We start from the raw sequence: 23324 nt of genomic DNA, 5'->3' as shown, positions 1-23324 counted from the left end.
CACACACAGGTGAAAAATAATGAACAGTGACAGAATCTTGAGGATAATGGTGGTTGATATCCTTCTCTGATTCGATCTCTGGATCAGGGGCGACAGCCCGTCTCCCCGTACAGTGTTTGGGGTTTTTCTCCCGACTAGGGAGAAGCAAAGGGAGGTCAGGGACGGAAACAGGTCATACACAGGCAGGCAAATTCTCGGGCGACAGGACATAAGGACAAGACAAAACTCACGTACCGATAGTCAGGGCGAGAAGGTCAAAACCAGGAATCCGGAGAGGCAGACAAAACCAGACAGGGAGCAGGCAAAAGGCGAAAAACCGAGGGATCCAAAAACAGGTCAAAAACAGGCAGGCAAACGAACAAATGAGGTCAAAACGCTGGTCTGAACTGCTAGAGTTACAAACTGGCGAATGACCTAGGGGAGAGACAGGGTTTAAATACACAAAAGGGAGGGAAGACAACTAGACACAGGTGGAACAAATCAGGGCGGAGACAGGTAATCAGAACAGAGGTCAGGATGAACAGGGAACAGGAAGTAAAGACGACAGACAAGACACATGAGGGAATACTTAACAAAATAAAACAGGAAGTGACAAACAAAACATAAAAGACAGACAAGACCAGACTAGCGTCTGGCAGCAGGTATGACAAAGACAAACACTATCATTATTAAAACACTATGATTTTATAACAGTTACTTGTATAACACTATTATTTTTATAACACTATTATTTTTCAATATTTTCAGAATGACTTGAAAGGCATCACAACAGTCTATATAAATGCTAGAAGCTAACATTAGCATCAGGTTATCTGTATGAGAACATTTACATGATGATAAAATGAACAGATATGGTTCCTCACACATACAGTCCATCCAAATGCGCTGTTCCATCGGATTCTAGATGGTCACACTTTCAGTCTGATTCTGGACCATCAAGCAGACAGAAGATGAAACTGAGCCAACCAGACATATCCACAAGGATAATGTTGGTTCCACCAGTGTGGATGCGGTTCCACCTGTGTGGTTCTACAGTTCTACCTGTGCGGTTGATTCTACCTGTGTGGATGCGTTCTACCTTTCTTCGGTTGTACCTGTTCGGTTCCACCTGTGTGGTTCTACCTGTGTGGATGCCCGCTCTCAGCTGCAGCCTCTGTTCGGGCATATGTGGGATGGACACCTGTCGGACCGCCGCCACCAGGTCCAGAGCCATCTTTGCGATCTCGTCAGCGTGGCGGTCTCCGTTGCGCTCAGGCAGACCGCTCACCACCATGTAGGCGTCTCCGATGGTCTCCACCTGGTTTTACAGTCGAGTTCAAGTGGAAGATTCAGGATTAGGACAAAAACCAGCAGCAAATGATTTAAACTGAATACGACACGGAGTGACATGAGACTGTTCATTCGGGTCATGGATGGATCAGATCAGATCAGATCCAGATCAGAGCCTGGTCCAGGATCTGCTGCCGAACACACCAATAGAACATGTGACTGACACATGGAGGGTGAGGTCACCAAGGTGACAGCACAGCTGGAGGTACAGACCGTACGTTCGTATCATCACCTTGTAGACGTCGTAGAAGTCAATGCGTGTGTCGAAGCACATGTAGAGGTTGTTGAGCATCTCCACCACCTGCAGAGGAGTGCAGGAGGCCGAGATGGAGGTGAAGCCCACGATGTCCGAGAAGAAGATGGTCACCTGGAGACAAAGACGGACACAAGAGATGCCACAGTCTGCAAACAGTACGGACAGACAGATGGACAGATCCAATGTCTACTACAGCACAGTAGTAGACACTCATATCCTCAGTTTCATTCGTCTGTTCGTCTGTCTGTCATTCCTCAGCTGAATCTCTTCCTCAAGCTGAACAGTTTCTTAGTTCCATCCACCGCAAACAAACCATGTGTTTACAAACAGACCTGGGAGGGAACTTGGGCATCTTCGGAATTTTAGTGCGACATGCATTGTGGGAAACGGAGGTTCGTGCAGCCGCCTGACAGCGACAGCATGACCATATGATATTATATGGATGAAACAAACACACAGAAATGTGGAAACGGCTGGAGGAATATGCACAGAAGGAAGGGAGCTCCTGCTGTTTCCGATCGTGTCTGTTCCAGCTGCCGCTGTCAGGCGGCTGTGCGAGCCTTCGCTTCCCAAAATGCACGTTGCGACAAAATTCCTCAGATGCCCGAGTTCCCTCCTGACTCTGTTTCTAAACACATAGTTTGTTTGTGGTGGATGGAACTAAGAAACTGTTCACTGTGATGCAAGAGATTCAGCTGAGGAATGACAGACAGATGAACAGATTCATGAAACTGAGGATATGACTGAGGATGGACAGATCTGAGGAAAAACTGGTCACGAAAGTCTCCAGCACCTTTAAAGTAAATAATCAGGCTTTGACAAGAAAAGCACACAATTAAACATCCAGGATCCAGGATGGAAACTGGAAACACTGGTTTCATGTGGATGAAAGAGTGGTCCGATACTGAACTTTAGCAGATACGACTGAAACCATCTTCGTATGGACAGGACCTGAGTGTTTGGTGTTCTTTCCAGAATACTCCAGGGCTCCACACTGGTCTTCACAGCCCCCCCCCCCAACAAACAGAGCTTTTGGTTCAGCTGCTTCAAACCTCTTCAATAAGCCAGATGCAATTTTCACCCGTACAACTTGTTTTATCTCCTGATGAATATGGAACAGGGCAATTATAGGTAATTACGACAACAATAGCAACAAAGGCAGCACACACACACATCTGTGGTCGCAGGTCTTGCGTCGTATCCTCATCACGTTGGTTCGACCCAACAGCCTCTGCCTCATTCTGCCTTTTTCTGTTTGTGTCTGATCTGAGAAGTCGGACCTTTCATCCATTTGACGAAAGCCCACAGTTTTAACCACGACACAAAAGTCCAACAGCAAAATGAGTTCCTTCTGCAGCAGCCTCTACATCAGTACCCACTTTTCTGTACTGTATAGTACTGATTAGTACTGATTGGTACTGTATAGTACTGTAGTGTATAGTACTGTATAGTACTGATTAGTACTGTATAGTACCGTACAGTACTTACAGGACACACTGACCAGGTCATCACTCATGTCATCATTTCTTTTCATCCACAGATCCAGTATTTATATTATTATTTAGTATTTATATTATATTTCTCGTCACAGACTGTAAAGGCATCTTCAGTTCAACTCTGGACTCAGTCTAAGGGTTCATATATTTCAAGCTCCTTCAAATACTTTTTCTTAACTGACTTTTTTTAGCCAGTTTTTCGGACCACTTCAACAGCTCAAACAGGAACAGGACTTCTGCTACTAGAGCTTTTTCAGACATTTTGGAGTGAAACTGGTTCCCAGAGGAAACATCTGCAGTTTTATGAAGACTTGATGGTGGACCAGCAGAGACACTGCTCTGGTATTTAGGATGGACAGCAGAACAGGAACTAATGGGACTAACTGACTGGAAACACCTGGAATAAAGAACCAGTAGATGTACCGATAGTGTCCTGTGTCACAGACACTGGCTCCTTTAAATACACAAACTGAACTCTTTCATTCATTTAAACTGATGAGTTCAACATAAACAGACTTTAAAGTGTCCTTCCTCACTTAAACAATATGACGTATGTGACTGGAGAAACATGTTCACAATTAATAAACTGTTTTGAATTTGAATGTTAGTGAATAAGACAGATCTCCAGAGGAATAATTTTGATTTTTGTGATTTTATGATTTTCAGAAATTCAAAACCTTGATGAATCAAACTAATTGAATGTACTGACGTGCTTCACACAAATACTTACACAACAACTAATGCTTTTATTGTGTCACTAAGCTGTCATTTACCACCCATCATGCTCCTGCAGCTCTGTCCCTTTTGTCCAAATATAGTCCCTTCCAGCTCCATAAACACTGCAGACATTAAAGGTGCTGGAGACTTTCGTGACCAGTTTTTCCTCAGATCTGTCCATCCTCAGTCATATCCTCAGTTTCATGAATCTGTTCATCTGTCTGTCATTCCTCAGCTGAATCTCTTGCATCACAGTGAACAGTTTCTTAGTTCCATCCACCACAAATAAACCATGTGCTTACAAACAGAGTCAGGAGGGAACTCGGGCATCTGAGGAATTTTGTCGCAACGTGCATTGTGGGAAGTGAAGGTTTGTGCAGCCGCCTGACAGCGGCAGCTGGAACAGACACGATCGGAAAAGGCAGGAGCTCCATTCCCGCTATGCAAACCAGTGTTCCCAGCTCCAGCCGGCTCCCATCAGCCGTACACCTGCAGGCTCTGAACTGGTGAACCAGCCCAGATGTTCACTGGAAACACTCCATCAACTGTCTGTGTCCAGAAGCCCCTCCCATCTTCATCATGTGACTGGACCTCATGTGGAAGGCTGTCCCATAGTTACAGCAGACCGGCACAGACAGGGGGGCAGTATTGTCACCAGCTCCAGCTGAACTCAGCGCTGTCGCCTGCTGTAGCTCCGCCCACTTCCATCTGCCTCACCCAGCTGAGGAAACTCAAAGGGAGCAGGTAGATCCACAACCACTGTGTCTGTACGTGATAGTCCAGGAGAAGTCCTCCTGGAGGTTTAAAGGGTCTGCAGCACCGGACCACATGAGGACTGTTCTGTTTTTACACACCACTAAGGCTACAGGCACGCAGGCTAACTATACTGAGAAGCTAGGCTAACTATACTGAGAAGCTAGGCTAACTATACTGAGAAGTTAGGTTAACTATACTGAGAAGCTAGGCTAACTGTACTGAGAAGCTAGGCTAACTATACTGAGAAGCTAGGCTAACTATACTGAGAAGCTAGGCTAACCGCAGTAATAACTCTAAACAGAACCAGCGCTGCCACCAGTGGAACCCAGCGGTCTGTATGCAGAACTGATACTGGTGAAAGAGAAGGAATAAACGGCACACAGGAGTTTAGCAGGTCCATCCACAGGTACAGTTTTTATTCCACCACGTTTTCAATTAACACGCTACGAACTTGGCGTGACTTCTGCCTCCAAGATGCACGTGCAGCAAAACTTTCTGTTTGCATACGTCACATGAAACTTCTCTATATCATATGGTTGTGCTGCCGCTGCAGGCGACTGCGTGAATCTCCCTTTCCCACAATGCACATCGCAACAAAATTCCTCAGATGCCTGAGTTCCCTCCTGACTCTGTTTGTAAACACATGGTTTGTTTGTGGTGGATGGAACTAAGAAACTGTTCAACATGAGGAAGAGATTCAGCTGAGGAATGACAGACAGACGAACAGATTCATGATACTGAGGATAAGACTGAGGATGGACAGATTTAATGAAAAATTGGTCACAAAAGTCTCCTGCACCTTTAAAATGCAAACAACAGCACCTCAACAAACAATGGCTGAAGTCTCCGCTCCTTCATCCACAGCTTCACTACAGTCAGTGAATATTCAGGGACTTGGTTTTGGTGCTTCTGCTTTGGGGTAGAAGCTCGATTTGAATCCCTTATTGTCGTACTAACCTTTTCGTAGCTCTCAGCCTCCACATGTTTCTGCTGTCGCAGCTGTTTGGCGACTGACTTGGGCAGCATTTGATGAAGCAGATCCTCGGCCAGCTGTCGCTGTCGCTTCAGGTCGGCGGTCTTCTCCTTCAAGCTCTGGGCATAGTTCTGAATCCACTCAGTCATCTGCTTGAAAGAAAACATCACCACTGGGTAGATGAGACACGCTATGGCCAGCAGACAGATCCTCATACTGAGGCTGGACGACATGGACCGCGATGCCAACCTGAGAGCAGGCACCGCCCGGGCAAACAGGCACTGATGGGTACTGGTCAAAGCTTGGACTCCAGTGGAAGACCCGGACAGGAGGTCAGTCCCAGAGAACTGCCAGGGCCTCATGTTTAAAATATCCAACTGTCCGGCATCCTGGGAGATGTTGAATTTGAGGTCTATGTTCTCGGACCAGCAGTCATTCAGTCGTTCAGACAAAACCCTGGCGAAGCCCAGGTAGTTTAGGGTATGGGTCCATTGGTACTGGAGGTCCGGGTGAGCTGCAGCATGGGGGCAGTCTATCAGCTGGTGGTTCAGTTCAATGAAGATCATCAAAAGTCTTGCGGACAGTACATCTGTCCAGTCTGGGTTTTGTTTGACTTTGGACAGAGTGTCTTGTACGGTCCCCCACATGTCCAAAAGTCTGGAAATGGCCCACGAGAAAACAGAAGTCGCATTTTCACTGATGCCGTTCACCTCCCATGAAGCATTCAGACACTCTGTAATGTTCCTTCGGATCTCTTGGCAAAAACCTGCCATTTCCGCAGCGCAGGACATCCCGTGATCGTTACTGTGGCCCAACATGTTGGCGCAGAGATGACCGAGCGCAGGAACCACCACTTCAGATGAACTCTCCTCGACCGTCTCGTTCTCTGCGTCTTTTGTAAGTAAACGCCTCATCTGTTGAAGTTTGCTGACGAGTTGCAGGAGCGCTATAGTTCTGCATGAGGTCAGCTCATCGTAAGCGGTTTCCGTGGTGCGCAACAGGTCAAAGTTGGCACTGAGGTCAATGGAAACAGAGCCGAGCAGGGCCAGGAAAGACAGAAGGCAGGCGGTCAGAATCCGACGGACGGTACGACTACTGCCGGTCAGTGACAGTCCAGAACACCTGTCGAAGTCAAATACACAGAGTGAACAACTCATGGACACTTTTGCCGCGTTTCTACTACGTGGAACTTGCTCAACTCGACTCAGCTTGACTCTGGTACCAGGTCCTATTCCTGGAGACCGTTTCCATTGTAGGATACTAACAACTTTACAGTACCTGGTCGTCACAGCGATGCGGCGAATTACTTCCGTGTCGTCTGCTCAGAGTTGCTGATAAACTCACTCGTTGCGTGTTGTCTCGTCAAACTCATGCTGAATTTTTACGTCGGCCACCAAAGACTGAACCTCCTGACCGAATGGTGTAGTTTTACAGACTGTCATCATGTGGATTCCCCTACCACTAGATTTTGTGTAAACTTCCACATCTGTTTTTTGTAAAAGGGCGGGTCACAGAGACGACTCTGACCAATCAGTGGTCTGCAGTGTTTATACAGTGTCGCCTTTTAGTATCTGGTCCCCAGTCCTGGAACCTCAGCAGAGGTGATAACAAAAAAACTAGTACCGGGTACCAGATTCCAGGTCCTTTTCGTAATGAAAACGCAAAAAGGCCGAGTCAAGTCGAGTCAAGTCAAGTCAAGTCAATACCACATAGTGGAAACACGGCATTAGTTTGGTACAGTTGTAGGTTCTATTACATAAGACTTTTAGCGGAAATACAAAGTGCTGCAGACCTGGGAGGAGGTTCACCTTTGAACTCCTTTGTTTCCTCATGTCACAGCCAATGGTTTTTGAAGGATTTTTGGTAAAAAGTCTGAAATAAGGTCTGTGGCAAACATTAGCTCAGGACATTTTTACAATTTGTTCTGTAAACCCTTCAAGTGAATTCTAAGTTTTTCTGTGTCTAATGCCGCGTTTCCACTACGTGATCCAACAAAAATAATAAAAAAGCTACAAAATAATAAATAAAAAATGTACAATGAAGTTAAAAAAGAATAAAATAAGTAACAAAATTAACAAAAAGAGGCAAAGAAATCAATAAAACAAAAATAAATTAACAAGAAATCTACAAAATAATAAGTAACTTGAACAAAATAAACCACAAACTGAACAAAATTGGAGAAAAAAAGAATAAAATAGGCCACAAAATGTCATCTTCTCCAAACACTGATTCCCCAGTCAAACCCATGGAGTTGGATCAATGACAGTGGATAAAATGAACACAAATAAATAAATTTAAAAAAACCCTACAAAATAATAAATAATCTGAAAAATAAGCAACAATTTACTAAAATAAAGTACAAAAAAACAAACAAAACATAAAATAAGCAACAAAATGAACAAAAACAGCCAAAGTAATTAACAAAAAAAAAATATATATACATTAAATCAACATAATAAGTAACATGAACATAATAAACCACAAACTGAACAAAATTAAAGAATTTAAAGAAAGAGAAGAAAATGAACAAAAGCGAATTAGAAAATGTACAAAATGAATTAAAAATGTAAACACTGATTCTCCAGTCGAACCCATGGAGTTGGATTAGTGCCAGTGGATGGTAACACTGGGGTTAGATAGATTAAATAACTAGAAGCACTCGGAGAGCGCAGACCTCCGCCAAGGCTGATCAGTGCCCCCCCCCCCCCCCCCCCGATCACCACCAAAATTTAATCATTTCTTCCTTATCCCATTTCCAACAAACCCTGAAAATTTCATCCAAATCTGTCCATAACTTTTTGAGTTATGTTGCACACTAACGGACAGACAAACAAACAAACCCTGGCAAAAACAGAACCTCCTTGGTGGAGGTAATAATAAAATGAACAAAAGTGAATAAAAAATGCACAGAGTAATAATGTAATATATATGTATGTGTGTGTGTGTGTGTGTGTGTGTGTGTGTGTGTGTGTGTGTATATATATATATATATATATATATATATATATGTATATACAGGGTGGGGAAGCAAAATGTACACTGAACATTTAGTTGTTTTTTCTCAGCAGACACTACGTCAGTTGTTTTGAACCCAAACATATACTGATGTCATAATCATACCTAACACTATTATCCATACCTTTTCACAAACTTTTGCCCATATGAGTAATCAGGAAAGCAAACGTCAAAGAGTGTGTGATTTGCTGAATGCACTCGTCACACCAAAGGAGATTTCCAAAATAGTTGGAGTGTCCATAAAGACTGTTTATAATGGAAAGAAGAGAATGACTATGAGCAAAACTATTACCAGAAAGTCTGGAAGATACTATTAAAGAAGAATGGGAGAAGTTGTCACCCCAATATTTGAGGAACACTTGCACAAGTTTCAGGAAGCGTGTGAAGGCAGTTATTGAGAAAGAAGGAGGACACATAGAATAAAAACATTTTCTATTATGGACATTTTCTTGTGGCAAATAAATTCTCATGACTTTCAATAAACTAATTGGTCATACACTGTCTTTCAATCCCTGCCTCAAAATATTGTACATTTTTCTTCCCCACCCTGTTTATGTATGTATGTGTGTATATATATATATATATATATATATATATATATATATATATATATATATATGAGCAAAAATTTACTAAAATAAAGTAAAAATTTACAAAATAAGCAACAAAATGAACAAAAAAACAGCCAAAATGGTCAATAAAATGAACAAAAATGAATAAGAAATCAATAAAATAATAAGTAACATGAACAAAATAAACCACAAACTGAACAAAATTGAAGAAAAATAATAAAATAGGCAACAAAGTGTCGACAAATGAACCAAAACAAACACTGATTCTCCAGTCAGACCCATGGAGTTGGATCAATGACAGTGGATAAATGAACAGCAATGAATACATTAAAAAAAACAACCTACAAAATAATAATAAAAATGTAAAATAAAGTTAAAAACGAATAGAACAAGTAACAAAATGAAGAAAAAGAAGTAACGAAATGAATCAAATAAAAGTTCTGCTCAACAGTGTGTGTGTGTGTGTGTGTGTGTGTGTGTGTGTGTGTGTGTGTGTGTGTGCGTGTGTGTGTGTGTGTGACATGTGTGTGTGTGTGTGTGTGTGACATGTGTGTGTGTATGTGTGTGTGTGTGTGTGTGTGACATGTGTGTGTGTGTGTGTGTGTGTGTGTGTGTGTGTGTGTGTGTGTGTGTGTGTGTGTGCGTGTGTGTGTGTGTGTGTTACCTGCACAGGTGACAGTCGCTGTCCTCGCGCGGCTCCGGTGTCTTGGGTCCGACCCTCCGGTTCCGGTTCTTCAGGATCCTCCTTTTGACAGAAGCCGAGGACAGGGTCCCAGAGGTCCAGCCCTGCTTTTTCATCAGGTCCAGGGATGACATGGACCCACCCGGACCCGGACCTGGACCCGGACTGAGACCGCAGGTAGATCCGACAGGATTCCGCTCCGACACAACACGACTGCACACACACACACATACACACACACACACACACACACACACACACACACACACACACACGAACCCGAACGGAAGGGTCCGAAAATGAAGGGTCCGATCCACTTCCGCCCAGCTCCTTCACAATAAAGCTGTAATTCAGGTTCCACATTTCAGCCCAGTAGGACCTGGACCGGGTCAGAACCAGTCCAGTTCATTACCGAGCAAGGTTCTAATAGTTTTGGATTTTTCATTCTAGTTTAGTGCTATTTAGTTTGAACTTTTTTTTCTCTAATTCAGTTCGTTTTAATTCATTTTTAGAGCAGGTTTGATAGTTTGTATTAGTTTTCATTTTTTTCTAAATGCTTAGTTTTAGTTGTTTTTTCTTTCTTTCTTTTTTTTTTTTTTAAATTAAATATATTTTATCTTCTTCAAAAAATTCAGAAGTAAAACATTCAGAAAAAAATCTAAATCTTTTCTCTTCTTCTTTCTTAGAGTTCCTCTTCAGTATAATAATTTGAGATTGGTTTGGAGTCGCTGGGTCACATGGACTGGGAAGTTATTGAAGAAAAATTTACAGTTTTTGTAAAAATATGAATAATATTCATAAAAAATATTAATATAGACTGGGCAGCAATATTAAGTGGTGTTTCTTGAAATTTAAATTCGGCCCTGTTTTTCTGAATTAACAAGATAATTATCTTGTAAAAACAGAGCCACATTTGAATTTTTTCACTGAACAGTATGTCGTTAATTCAGAAAAAAAGAGCTGAATTTTATTTTTTGTGTGAATCCAATACACTTCCATAAATTTACATAACAAGAATGGGAAAAGTATTACAGAAGAGTAAGATAGAAATACATTTGGAGATGTGGTGGAATGGTTAAACACAACTATTACAACTATCTGAAACAAAATAAACCAAAAAATTAAGACATTTGAAATGGTTTTATATATATATATATATATATATATATATATAAAATTTTATTTGTGGATTTTCAACAGCATAACATGGATGCATCATACAATGTGTACATTTCCACTGTCTTTTATAACACAAGTCCGCACCCCCAACTTAAATATAAACATGTAAATATCATGTAAATATATCTACCAAAAGACATCAGGATTATGAAAGGAGGCATACAGTATTCATACAAAGTCTAGATGTGAATACATAGCCAAAGCAGAAATAAATACATAAAATAAGACTGAATAGATAACAATTATACTTATATATATATATATATATATATATATATATATATATATATATATATATATATATATTTTTTTTTTTTTTTTTTATTTTTTTATTTTTTTTTTTTTTAAAGACAGAAATAAAATATGTACCATACCTACAGTTACTCGGGTGATGAGTGGTGAATTGTGATCTTAAATGTAAATTTGCTTTGTGCCAAAAAAAAAAAAAAAATCTCCACTTCTCTCCAGGCTTTTATTATGAAAGGTGTTTGGACGGAAGTTGTGACTTTAAGCCATACACACGCGGGCGCACGCGCACCAACAGGACCGAGGCTCGTGCAGGCTCTTAGCTCAAACCGTGTTCGGATATGTAGTGTGTGTGTGTGTGTGTGTGTGTGTGTGTGTGTGTGTGCGCGCGCGCGCTGGTCCGGTTCCGGTTCGGTTCCGGGGCTCGTGTGTCCGCTGTGGCTTTGTTCTCTCCTCTGTTTGTTTCTGTTCCAGTTCAGGAGTCCGCTGTTTGTTTGGAGCCGCTGAACAAAGAGCTGTTGTGCCTCTACCTTTGTTCCCTCCGGACCTCCGCCTGTTTTCAGCCCAAAAACTGAAGTAAGGAAGTGTTTTCAAACTGTTCCATCTGGAGAAACTAAGCACAACACACGACTTTAGCACGGATTTCAACTACAGACCCAGACCAGGGGATCCATTCAAACCAACTAACGGCTAACTGACTGGAGCAGGCTAGCATGAAGTTTAGCAAACACTGACAACTGGTGTTCACGGACCTGTTCACATGGGGTTCATGAAAAACTAAGAACATCTGGGTTTGAACTTTCATTCAGAATTAAGGAGTCAAACACAATAGTTTTGTTTCCGGTTTATGTGAACTGTTTATTAACGCACATAAGTTACTAAGGTTATGTTAAGGCAGGCCACTAGGGGTAACGGCCACAACAAATGACCCGAACCCCAAGAACGAACCCTACCCTAAGAACTAACTCTAATAACTAACCCTACCCTAAGAACTAACCCTACCCTAACCCTGATAATAACTAACCCTACCCTAAGAACTAACCCTACCCTAACCCTGATAATAACTAACCCTACCCTAAGAACTAACCCTACCCTAACCCTGATAATAACTAACCCTACCCTAAGAACTAACCCTACCCTAACCCTGATAATAACTAACCCTACCCTAAGAACTAACCCTACCCTAACCCTGATAATAACTAACCCTACCCTAACTCTAACCTTGATAATAACTAACCCTACCCTAACTCTAACCTTGATAATAACTAACCCTACCCTAACTCTAACCCTAATAATAACCCTACCTTACCCAAACACTAGTTAGGGTAGGGTTAGTTATTATTATATGGTAGGGTATGGTTGTGGTTAGGGTAAGGTTATTAGGGTTAGAGTAGGGTTGTGGTTAGGGTAGGGTTATTAGGATCAGAGTAGGGTATGGTTGTGGTTAGGGTAGGGTTATTAGGGTTAGAATAGGGTATGGTTGTGGTTAGGGTAGGGTTATTAGCGTTAGAATAGGGTATGGTTGTGGTTAGGGTAGGGTTATTAGGGTTAAAGTAGGGTTATTAGGGTTAGAGGAGGGTATGATTGTGGTTAGGGTAGGGTTATTAGGGTTAGAATAGAGTATGGTTTTGGGTAGGGTTATTAGGGGTTAAAGTAGGGTATGGTTGTGGTTAGGGTAGGGTTATTAGGGTCAAAGTAGGGTATAGTTGTGGTTAGGGTAGGGTTGTTGGGGTTAGAATAGGGTAGGGTTATTAGGGTCAGAGTAGGGTATGGTTGTGGTTAGGGTAAGGTTATTAGGGTTAGAGAAGGGTATGGTTGTGGTTAGGGTAGGGCAGGGTTATTAGGGTCAAAGTAGGGTATGGTTGGGGTTAGGGTAGGATTATTAGGGTCAAAGTAGGGTATGGTTGGGGTTAGGGTAGGGTTATTAGGGTCAAAGTAGGGTATGGTTGTGGTTAGGGTGGGGTTATCAGGGTTAGAGTAGGGTATGGTTGTGGGTAGGGTAGGGTTATTAGGGTTAGAATAGGGTAGGGTTATTAGGGTTAGAATAGGGTAGGGTCATTAGGGTCAGAGTAGGGTATAGTTGTGGTTAGGGTAGGATTATTAGGGTTAGAGTAGGGTATGGCTGTGGGTAGGGTAGGGTTATTAGGGTTAGAGTAGGGTATGGTTGTGGTTAGGTTAGGGTAGGGTTATTAAGGTTAGAATAGGGTAGGGTTATTAGGGTTAGAGTAGGGTATGGTTGTGGTTAGGGTAGGGTAGGGTTATTAGGGTTAGAATAGGGTATAGTTGTGGGTAGGGTAGGGTTATTAGAGTTAAAGTAGGGTATGGTTGTGGTTAGGGTAGGGTTATTAGGGTCAAAGTAGGGTATGGTTGTGGTTAGGGTAGGGTTATCAGGGTTAGAATAGGATAGGGTTATTAAGGTAAGAATAGGGTATGGTTGTGGTTAGGGTAGGGTTATTAGGGTTAGAGTAGGGTAGGGTTATTAGGGTCAGAGTAGGGTATGGTTGTGGTTAGGGTAAGGTTATTAGGGTTAGAGTAGGGTATAGTTGTGATTAGGGTAGGGTTATTAGGGTTAGAGTAGGGTATGGTTGTGGTTAGGGTAGGGTTATTAGGGTTAGATTAGGGTATGGTTGTGGGTAGGGTAGGGTTATTAGAGTTAAAGTAGGGTATGGTTGTGGTTAGGGTAGGGTTATTAGGGTCAAAGTAGGGTATGGTTGTGGTTAGGGTAGGGTTATCAGGGTCAGAATAGGGTTATAAAGGTTAGAATAGGGTATGGTTGTGGTTAGGGTAGGGTTATTAGGGTTAGAATAGGGTAGGGTTATTAGGGTCAGAGTAGGGTATGGTTGTGGTTAGGGTAGGGTTAGAATAGGGTATGGTTGTGGATAGGGTAGGGTTAGAATAGGGTATGGTTGTGGATAGGGTAGGGTTATTAGGGTTAGAGTAGGGTATGGTTGTGGTTAGGGTAGGGTTATTAGGGTTAGATTAGGGTATGGTTGTGGGTAGGGTAGGGTTATTAGAGTTAAAGTAGGGTATGGTTGTGGTTAGGGTAGGGTTATTAGGGTCAAAGTAGGGTATGGTTGTGGTTAGGGTAGGGTTATCAGGGTCAGAATAGGGTTATAAAGGTTAGAATAGGGTATGGTTGTGGTTAGGGTAGGGTTATTAGGGTTAGAATAGGGTAGGGTTATTAGGGTCAGAGTAGGGTATGGTTGTGGTTAGGGTAGGGTTAGAATAGGGTATGGTTGTGGATAGGGTAGGGTTAGAATAGGGTATGGTTGTGGATAGGGTAGGGTTATTAGGGTTAGAGTAGGGTATCGTTGTGGTTAGGTTAGGGCAGGGTTATTAGGGTCAAAGTAGGGTATGGTTGTGGTTAGGGTAGGGTTATTAGGATCAAAGTAGGGTATGGTTGTGGTTAGGGTAGGGTTAGAGTAGGGTAGGGTTGCGGTAAGGGTTATCAGGGTTATGTTAGGGTAGGGTTAGGGTAATGTTAATATTATCAAGGTCAGGGTTAGGGCAGCTGCTGTTCAACATTAGCTGCTCAGGTCTCCATCCACACGTCCACATGGTCGGTGTATAGTGAGTTTTCCGTGCTGCATGTGTGGACAGGTGAGGGTTAGGGTATATGTAGGGTATATATATGCATTTCTATATGGTATATATTGAGTTGTGGGTGGTGCTTGTGTGCACAGGTGAGGGCTGGTCCGTGCTCCAGTCATGACCTCTGGGAATGGGAATAGCACCGGCAGCCAACACAACGCAGAGGCCAGACCAGCCCAGGCCTTAGTCAAGGCCCACATCCTCACCCATCTGGTGGAGGGCTTTGTCATCCAGGAGGGGTCGGAGCCGTTCCCAGTGAGTAGTCCAGTCATCTGCACGTAGAAATGACACACGTTCCTCCAGTTACGATTAAGAAGTGATGTGATGACATTAGTACCGCAGCAGTCAGGTCATCACCACAAACTGACGCTGAATATTAGGGCTGGGTATCGGCAAGAATCTGGTGATATGATACAAATCACAATACTAGGATCACTATACGATAATATATATCATGATACTGTTAAAAAGGCTATTTTTTGTTTGTTTCTTTTTTAAAATTATTTCCTTGAAGAATTGAATTACACAATATCACAACATGTTCCTGTGTTCAAACTGAAATTCTGTTTTACAGACATTCCAGTTTCAGATCCTGTTCAAATGTTCAGATTCTATTAGTTCACATCTAACATCAGAACAGGATTTGAGTTCAATCCCAACAAAGGAGCTACCATTTTTGAATAAAAGAGTGATAAAGAATAATACATAAAATAGAAACATAATAGAAAAACAGAAACAAAAATGAACCTCCACAATATCTGCATTTGAGTAAATACCTAAAAATATCCATATAGTATTGTGAAATAAAATATAGCGATATATTGCAGAACTGATATTTTCTTACAGCCCTAGTGAATATTGAATCTGAGCTGTTTTTAACAGTCAGTGGGAAGTAGACCTGCACAATTATAAACATTTGTCATTGTTTAGTTGTGACGTTCATTGTGACTAGGGATGTAATGATTACCAATATAACAATAGACCGCGGTAAAATTCTCGACGGTTAGTATTACTGTTTAAATTCAAATTATCATGATAACTGTGTTTGATTACTGCACTTTGAAAGGGAGAGAGAGACTATTTATCTATTTATGAAAAAGAAACTAAAGCAACCTAAACTTGATCTGGAAAATGGTCAAACAATGGCCATAAGGTTCTATCTTTAATGCACATTTGTATGTTTGATGTTTACATGTTAATATTTGAATGTTTCTGCAACAGAAAGTACATCGTGCCTATTGTTGTGGAAATGTTCAACTGATAACCCACACACAAAGAGGAGGAGAGAAAGTTAGAGTTAAAATAAATAAATGCATCTATTGAGAAGTCAATCACAGAGGAACTCTGTAAGTGAAGTCTGATTAAACAAGAGAAAACTAAAGATTATATAGAACCAAATCCAACCCCCTCAAACTATGATGTCATTCCTTACGTACATCGTACCACCCCATACTACTCCTTCTCTGCTCCGTGAAGAGGTCATGATGACCGTGAAGAGGTCATGATGACCTCTTCACTCTAACGTTGCTTGGATCCTATCTGGAGTGCAGGTGCCATCCTCTATCTACACATTCAGACATTTAGGTGTTTGGGTTTTAACTCAAGGCAAGAAAGAACTCCATTCCTAGGTCGGGGGTGTTACAGAGTGGTAAACATCACACATAATGACTAATGACTCAGGATTAAAAGAAGATAGACTAACAGTATAAAATATAAAGAGTATAAAATATAAAAAGTAAAATTTTCTACCACACTATTATATTAGGTTTTTTTTTCCCAAAATATAACATGGTTAAATTATTTCAGTGTGTGTATCAGTACTTTTTGAACAGTTTGAGCACGATTTCAACAATACCGCGATAATAATGATAACCGTGATATGAAATTTTCATATTAGTTACATCCTTAATTGTGACCGAGTATGAATGACCAATAAAAGAAGAAAAAGAGGCAAATGTATAAAGGAGAATGTGCTTTCAGGTCTGAATTATAATCCACATCAGCAAGACTTTTATTTTATAGATAGATGCTGTTAAAATGTTTAAACCCACTGTTGAAGAGTCAGTTCAAACATGTTCTGATGTGTTTGAATTCTACTGAGCACATGTACGTTAACTGTGTGTGTGTGTGTATATGTGTGTATATGTGTGTGTGTGTATATATGTGTGTGTATGTGTGTGTGTGTCTGTCTGTCTGACTGTGTGTGTGTATGTGTGTGTGTGTGTCTGTCTGTCTGTGTGTGTGTATATGTGTGTGTGTGTATATATGTGTCTGTCTGTGTGTATGTGTGTGTGTGTGTGTGTGTGTGTGTGCGTGTGTGTGTGCAGGTGGAACGTCCGTCTTTCTCCATCGAGAGTCTGAGGAGACAAACAGAGTCAAAGATGGACGTCCTCTCACCAAAGGGTAAACACCTGGAACATTTTCCTTTTCCTCTTTTTCTCATATAAAATTGTGAGTGACATAGATCAGGAGTCTCAAACATGTGGTCCGGGGACCAAAACCGGCCCGCCAAAGGTTCCATTCCGACCCCGTACAATGAATTTCCAAAGTGTATAAATTCCACAGTCCAGGCTGTGGAACTCATTTTAGTGTGGGTTCCACATCCAGACCAATCTGATCTAGTCAAATAATAACAGCAGAAGAACCCACACAAAAGAAGGACTGCAGATTTACTACTGGGTTTGATGGAAAATAATATTACATTATGCCTATAAATAATAACTGCAAATTTTTGTCTTTGTTTTAGTGCAACAAATCACATTAAATTGTGAAACTCTTTCCATTTCCAAACTCTCCTGTACCAATAAAATGTGACTAACCTGAACAAATGTGTCCAACCTGAAATGTCTGTAGAAAATTCAGTCCAGTTTGAACTCTTTTCTTCCTGTTCCTCAGTGTTTAGTGTCTTTGCAGATCTGATCCAGAATGCACATGGACTAATGAGAAGTGGAGGAAGAAGACTGAGAAAATTACAATGATTTTTATGAAGAAATTTCAGGTTTTTTCAGGTTATTCACATCTTTTTTGTTTGGATAGTTTGTAAAAGTAAGTATTTTTATAATTTAATGGAGTTTTTTGCACTAAAATAAAGACAAAAAATTTGCAGTTGGTCCAGGTCTTGTACCGGTACATGCCGTGGTCCTGGGCTTGTACCAGTGCATGTTGTGGTCCAGGTCTCATACCTGTACATGCCGTGGTCCCGGTCTCGTACCGGTACATGCTGTGGTCCAGGTCTCGTACCGGTACATGCTGTGGTCCAGGTCTTGTACCGGTACATGCTGTGGTCCACCGGTACATGCTGTGGTCCAGGTCTTGTACCGGTACATGCTGTGGTCCCGGTCTCGTACCGGTACATGTTGTGGTCCGGGTCTTGTACTGGTACATGCTGTGGTCCAGGTCTTGTACCGGTACATGCCGTGGTCCAGGTCTGGTACTGGTGGACTGTGTGTACTGACAGGCTGCTGATGGTCTCCTTTGGTCCTTCAGAGGTAAAGCCACAGCAGGAGCCCATGTTGACCTGTGAACTGTGTGGAAGGGTGGACTTCGCCTACATCTTCAAAAGGTCCAAGAGGTTCTGTTCAACCTTCTGTGCCAAACGGTGAGGCAAGACATATACCACACACACTGGTGTTTTACTTCTGTTCCTGGTACCTTCATAGTTCTGTTCCTGGTACCTTCATAGTTCTGTTCCTGGTTCCTTCATAGTTCTGTTCCTGGTTCCTTCATAGTTCTGTTCCTGGTACCTTCATAGTTCTGTTCCTGGTTCCTTCATAGTTCTGTTCCTGGTACCTGTGGGACCTGAAGTGTTTTTGGACGTTTGTTTTGTAGATACAACGTGGGATGCACCAAGAGAATGGGTCTGTTCCCAAACCGTAAAACCACCCTGGAGAACCTAAAGAAACAAAGAGCGCTCAATGGAAACCACAAAAATTCCACATTAGAGGTCAAAAAGAAGGTATGAAACAACACCATCCTAGTTCAAATAAAACCTGCCTGTTTTTACAGAAAGAGTTTTTTTTCCAGTTAGTTTATGCAGGTAATGCACCAGATATTTTGACTAAAACTGTCACTGTTGAAAATTATAATTGACAACTGTGTGTCATGTGGTATTTCTGTTTCCGGGTCCAAAGATGTGAAAATGAGCTGAGCCGGTGACGGTGTTTTCCATCAATAACTATGGCTGAAACATTCTATTTTTCTAAAAAAAAAAAAATTGATAAAGAAATGTATTGAAGTCAACCATTAAACTGAACTAGTGTGTTGATCCTCAGTTTCAGAGCCCCGCCTCGAACAGACCAAATGTGTGCATAAATGTGGACTCAGTGTCCTTTAGTGTCAGGACGTCCTGATGGAAAACGAGCCAAAGCTTTGTCTGTTTGAACATAGTCCGATTGTTGAGGCCTCTGGGAACCAAGGTTATTATTGTTAGCGAAAAATAATGAAATGACGAAAACTAGAATTGAAAAACATTTTCGTTAACTGAAATAAATAAAAACTATAATTAAAAGAAAAAATGATAACTAACTGAAACTGTATTGTGTGTTTACAAAACTAACTAAAACAGATACAAATTATGGATAAAATTTCCTTCGTTTTCATCTTTGTCAATATTGGATTGACAGAAGATTGATTTCTTTGTCTCTCTCAGTTTTCTGTGCTGTCTCCATACGACACTTTTTGCTCCGTCACTTGTGTTCACTTGTGGTTTCCAGTCGTCTTCTGGTCCCCACTCTACCTGGAAACATGGAGACTAAAGCAGCAGAGTCCTGTCTGGGATTTATTTGAATATGACGACAAAGAAGAGAAAAGATATAAAAAACACTAAAACTAAACAAAACTAAGCATTTAGAAAAAATGAAAACCAATAAAAGCTTGCAAACCTGCTCTAAAAACGGATTAAAATGAACTGAATTAGAGAAAAAAAAGTCAAAACTAAATGAAACTAAACTATAATGAAAAATCCAAAACTATTACCCAAAAATTACCCAAAAACCACCTAAAAATCATCCAAAAATTAATTTAAAAAACCCACCTAAAAATCACCGAGAAATTACAAAAAAACCCCACCTTAAAATCACCAAAAACATCCAAAAAAATCACCCAAAAACCACCTAAAAATTACTTTTAAAAATCACCAAAAACACCTAAGCATTTAGAAAAAAAATGAAAACTACCATACTTTCCGGACTATAAGCCGCTACTTTTTTCTTGTTTTGAACCCTGCGGCTTATACAGCGATGCAGCTCCAGTATAGATTTTTCCGGGCTAACGTCCTCCAGGGGGCGCTGTAGCATGAAGCACAAAAGTGAGACAGACAGGAGGAAGAGGTGATGAAGAGGAGAAGTTTGAATCTGAACTGTGAACAATCATTTTGTGTGTCATGCACAAACCCTCATCATAGAAAACACACCAAGAAATGCATATGATGCAGCTTTGAAGTTAAAAGCAATCGATGTGTCTGTAAAGAAGGAAATAGAGCTGCAGCACCAAAGTGCCATTGAGCAACAACAGAGGAGAGACGTAGGAGTGTGACGGAGCCTTTGAGGATGTTCACCTGAAGAACACTGAAGAAGACGACTGCAGTGGTTTAATGAGCAGAAGAAGAGGAAGACACAGATCAGTGACTGTTCTGGGTTTATGAACCAGCCTGTTCCTGACGTTTGACTGACGTTACAGACACTGTTTGGAAAAAAGCAGTGAAGGGATGGAAATAAATATTTAAATAATCTGTCTGTTTACCATCTGTCTGTGGAAATATCTCATGTCACAACGTGGACACCTGCGGCTTAAAGTCAGGTGCCACCTATAGCCCGGAAAGTATGGTAATAAAAACTATCAAACCTGCTGTAAAAACTAATTAAAATGAACTGAATTAGAGAAAAAAAAGTCCAAAGTAAATAAAACTAAACTAGAATGAAAAATCCTAAACTATCAGAACCTCGGTTTGGACCCAGAAACAGGAAGTCACCTGAGGGTTCCGTCACTAACCCAGCAGCCTGTTCCTGTAGTGATGTCATGAGCCCGGTGTGGGCGGAGTCTGTTAAATGTATTTGTGTTTGTATGGTCAGATGCCTCCGTCTGTGGGTGGAGCCTGTTAAATGCCTTTGTGTTTTGTGTGGTCAGACGCCTCCGTCTGTGGGCGGAGCCTGTTAAATGCCTTTGTGTTTTGTGTGGTCAGATGCCTCCGTCTGTGGGCGGAGCCTGTTAAATGCCTTTGTGTTTTGTGTGGTCAGACGCCTCCGTCTGTGGGCGGAGCCTGTTAAATGCCTTTGTGTTTTGTGTGGTCAGACGCCTCCGTCTGTGCAAAAGCCTCCTGTTCCGGTTCTGTCCGGCCCTCCGTCCATCCATCCGGCCCAGGCCCAGTCCAGCCAGTGTTCAGAACTGTCCGGATACGACCTGGCGCCCTCGCCTCTGCTGACCCCCCAGCGCCTCCCCGTGGTCCGAGGGTCCGACGTGGCCCTGCTGACCCACAGCTGTCTGCCCAGCGACCCGGGGAAGTGGAATGTGGACGACGTTTACGAGTTCATCTGTTCTCTACCGGGTCAGAACCAACGCTCTTTGGCTTAATGTCTGGTACAAGGGTTTTGTCTCATTACATCTTTGTTGATTTGGGGAGGAAACAATTGGAAATGAGTCTGGTTTTTTTTACCCCCCTACCAACCTGGGGCTAAAGGGGTGCTGTAATTGTTTTGTCGTCTGTCTGTCCATTCAACGACATAATCACATTATCTGAGGAATGCACCACACATCTGCACCACATTTACACTAAGACAATCTCATGTAAATTATAGGACAGTAACTTTCAACAGAATCTGACACTAGATGCCTCAAAACTCACCTTTTCAGAATAGCCTACCCACCATAAGTTCTACTCTCCATTTTACATCTTCATTTCTATATATAGTAATTATTCTATGTTTATTTCTTTGTATTTTATGGATTGTCTGTTATATCTTGTTGTACAGTGTCTGGAAAGGCACTTATAAGTAAAACTTATTATTACCTCCGCCAAGGAGGTTATGTTTTTGCCAGGGTTTGTTTGTTTGTCTGTCCGTTAGTGTGCAACATAACTCAAAAAGTTATGGACAGATTTGGATGAAATTTTCAGGGTTTGTTGGAAATGGGATAAGGAAGAAATGATTAAATTTTGGTGGTGATCGGGGGTGGGGGGGCCCACGGGGGGGGCCACTGATCAGCCTTGGCGGAGGTCTGCGCTCTCCGAGTGCTTCTAGTTATTATTATTATTATTAGATGTGGCCGAAGGGGATTAAAAGTGCACAGCATGTTAGGTTTAGTTATTTATTTATTTACCAGCGCGTTGACCCGTGTGGATTCACAGGTTCCAGATGTGGTCGTTTTTATGCTGTTGTGTATTTGTTCATGCTGTACCACATTTGTCCAACAGTCAGCGCCAAAAGACTTCTGAACATAGCAACAAGATTGTAAGAATATTGTATTAAAAACAGGGGTGTTAGAAAATATCAGTTCTGCAATATATTGCGATATTTAATTTCACAATACTGGATCGATATTAAAAAGTATTGTCAATATTTTTAAGTATTTATTCAAATGCAGATATTGTGGAGGCTCATTTTTGTTTTTCTTTTCTGTTTCTATTTTATTTATTCTTATTAAACACTCTTTTATTCAGTAATGTTCGTTCCTTTGTTGGGATTGAACTCAAATCCTTTTCTGATGTTAGTTGTGAACTAATAGAATCTGAACATTTGAACAGGATCTGAAACTGGAATGTCTGTAAAACAGAATTTCAGTTTGAACACAGTTGGAACATTTGGTGATAGAACATTAGATCCTGTTGGGATCAAATAAAAATGTGTTTAGTATTTGTGCAGATTTCTGCTGGAATTCAATTCTTCAAGGAAATAATCATTTAAAAAAAAAATTGCCTTTTCAACAGTATCATAATATATCGTATCGTGATCCTAGTATTGTGATTTGTATCGTATCTCCAGATTCTCGCCAGCCTTATTCCTGTGAATACGACACACCGTGGTTCAGTTCTTCCGTTTTCCAATCTGCAGGTTGTCTGGAGATCGCGGAGGAGTTCCGTTGTCAGGAGATTGACGGCCAGGCACTGCTGCTGCTCAAAGAAGACCACCTGATGGGAACCATGAACATCAAACTGGGCCCGGCGCTCAAAATCTTCGCTCAGATCAGCCTCCTCAAAGACTCGTAGCCTCGGCCTCGCCGTCCGGAGGCAGCTTCGCCGCAGCTCCACAAAAGCTCAGGATCTGACAGATGTGATGATGTCACAGCCTGCTGACCACAGGGGACACGCCCACTGACCGACTGACCCCATGTGTCTGCTGTCCGCAGCCCGGCCAGAGGGCGGGGCTATCTGACCACAACATCACTGACCGTCTATTAACGCCATAAATATGGAAGTAAATTTATGTCATCAGATTTTGAATTAGAAAAGTCATTGAATTTCTAGCACTGATTTTTTTTTTTTTGCACTGAAATTAAATATCTGAATTTTTTGCACCCGAAT

General features: G+C 41.6%; 2 protein-coding genes across 4 annotated transcripts in view; one reads left to right on the top strand and one right to left on the bottom strand.

Moving 5' to 3' along the window:
- The window catches only part of LOC115421954 (uncharacterized), a 19309-nt gene extending 9379 nt beyond the window's left edge, over positions 1–9930 (bottom strand). The window contains exons 1-4 of the mRNA XM_030137967.1: positions 9779–9930; positions 5512–6649; positions 1562–1696; positions 1123–1297 (exon numbers count right to left, since the gene is read on the bottom strand). Coding sequence (XP_029993827.1) covers positions 1123–1297; positions 1562–1696; positions 5512–6649; positions 9779–9930 — 1600 coding nt within the window. The remainder of the gene's footprint in view (positions 1–1122; positions 1298–1561; positions 1697–5511; positions 6650–9778) is intronic.
- Positions 1524–23324, top strand: LOC115422871 (polyhomeotic-like protein 2). 3 transcript variants are annotated; one of them, XM_030139479.1, is made up of 8 exons: positions 1524–1534; positions 1578–1579; positions 14905–15067; positions 17140–17215; positions 18299–18410; positions 18641–18767; positions 21101–21353; positions 22855–23324. In XM_030139479.1, the coding sequence occupies exons 3-8, from the start codon at positions 14930–14932 to the stop codon at positions 23007–23009; spliced, it is 861 nt and encodes a 286-aa protein (XP_029995339.1). In that variant the 5' UTR covers positions 1524–1534; positions 1578–1579; positions 14905–14929; the 3' UTR covers positions 23010–23324. The 3 variants fall into 3 exon arrangements, with proteins under 3 accessions (XP_029995339.1, XP_029995338.1, XP_029995340.1); XM_030139478.1 differs by lacking the exons at positions 1524–1534; positions 1578–1579 and adding an exon at positions 11505–11797 and having other exon boundaries at positions 22855–23323; XM_030139480.1 differs by lacking the exons at positions 1524–1534; positions 1578–1579 and adding an exon at positions 11803–11833.

This window comes from Sphaeramia orbicularis, chromosome 7 (genome assembly GCF_902148855.1).
Source record: "Sphaeramia orbicularis chromosome 7, fSphaOr1.1, whole genome shotgun sequence".
NCBI lineage: Eukaryota > Metazoa > Chordata > Actinopteri > Kurtiformes > Apogonidae > Sphaeramia > Sphaeramia orbicularis.
Note: the sequence above shows the minus strand (reverse complement) of the source record. Positions and strands in the feature narration are given on the sequence as shown.

Bases quoted from the DNA above. Each gene is read 5' to 3' on its own strand.
- LOC115422871 (XM_030139479.1), top strand. From the start codon at position 14,930: ATGACCTCTGGGAATGGGAATAGCACCGGCAGCCAACACAACGCAGAG. The intron at 18,768-21,100 runs GTATGAAACAAC...TTGTGTGGTCAG, and splicing joins CATTAGAGGTCAAAAAGAAG to ACGCCTCCGTCTGTGCAAAA. The intron at 21,354-22,854 runs GTCAGAACCAAC...TCCAATCTGCAG, and splicing joins GTTCATCTGTTCTCTACCGG to GTTGTCTGGAGATCGCGGAG.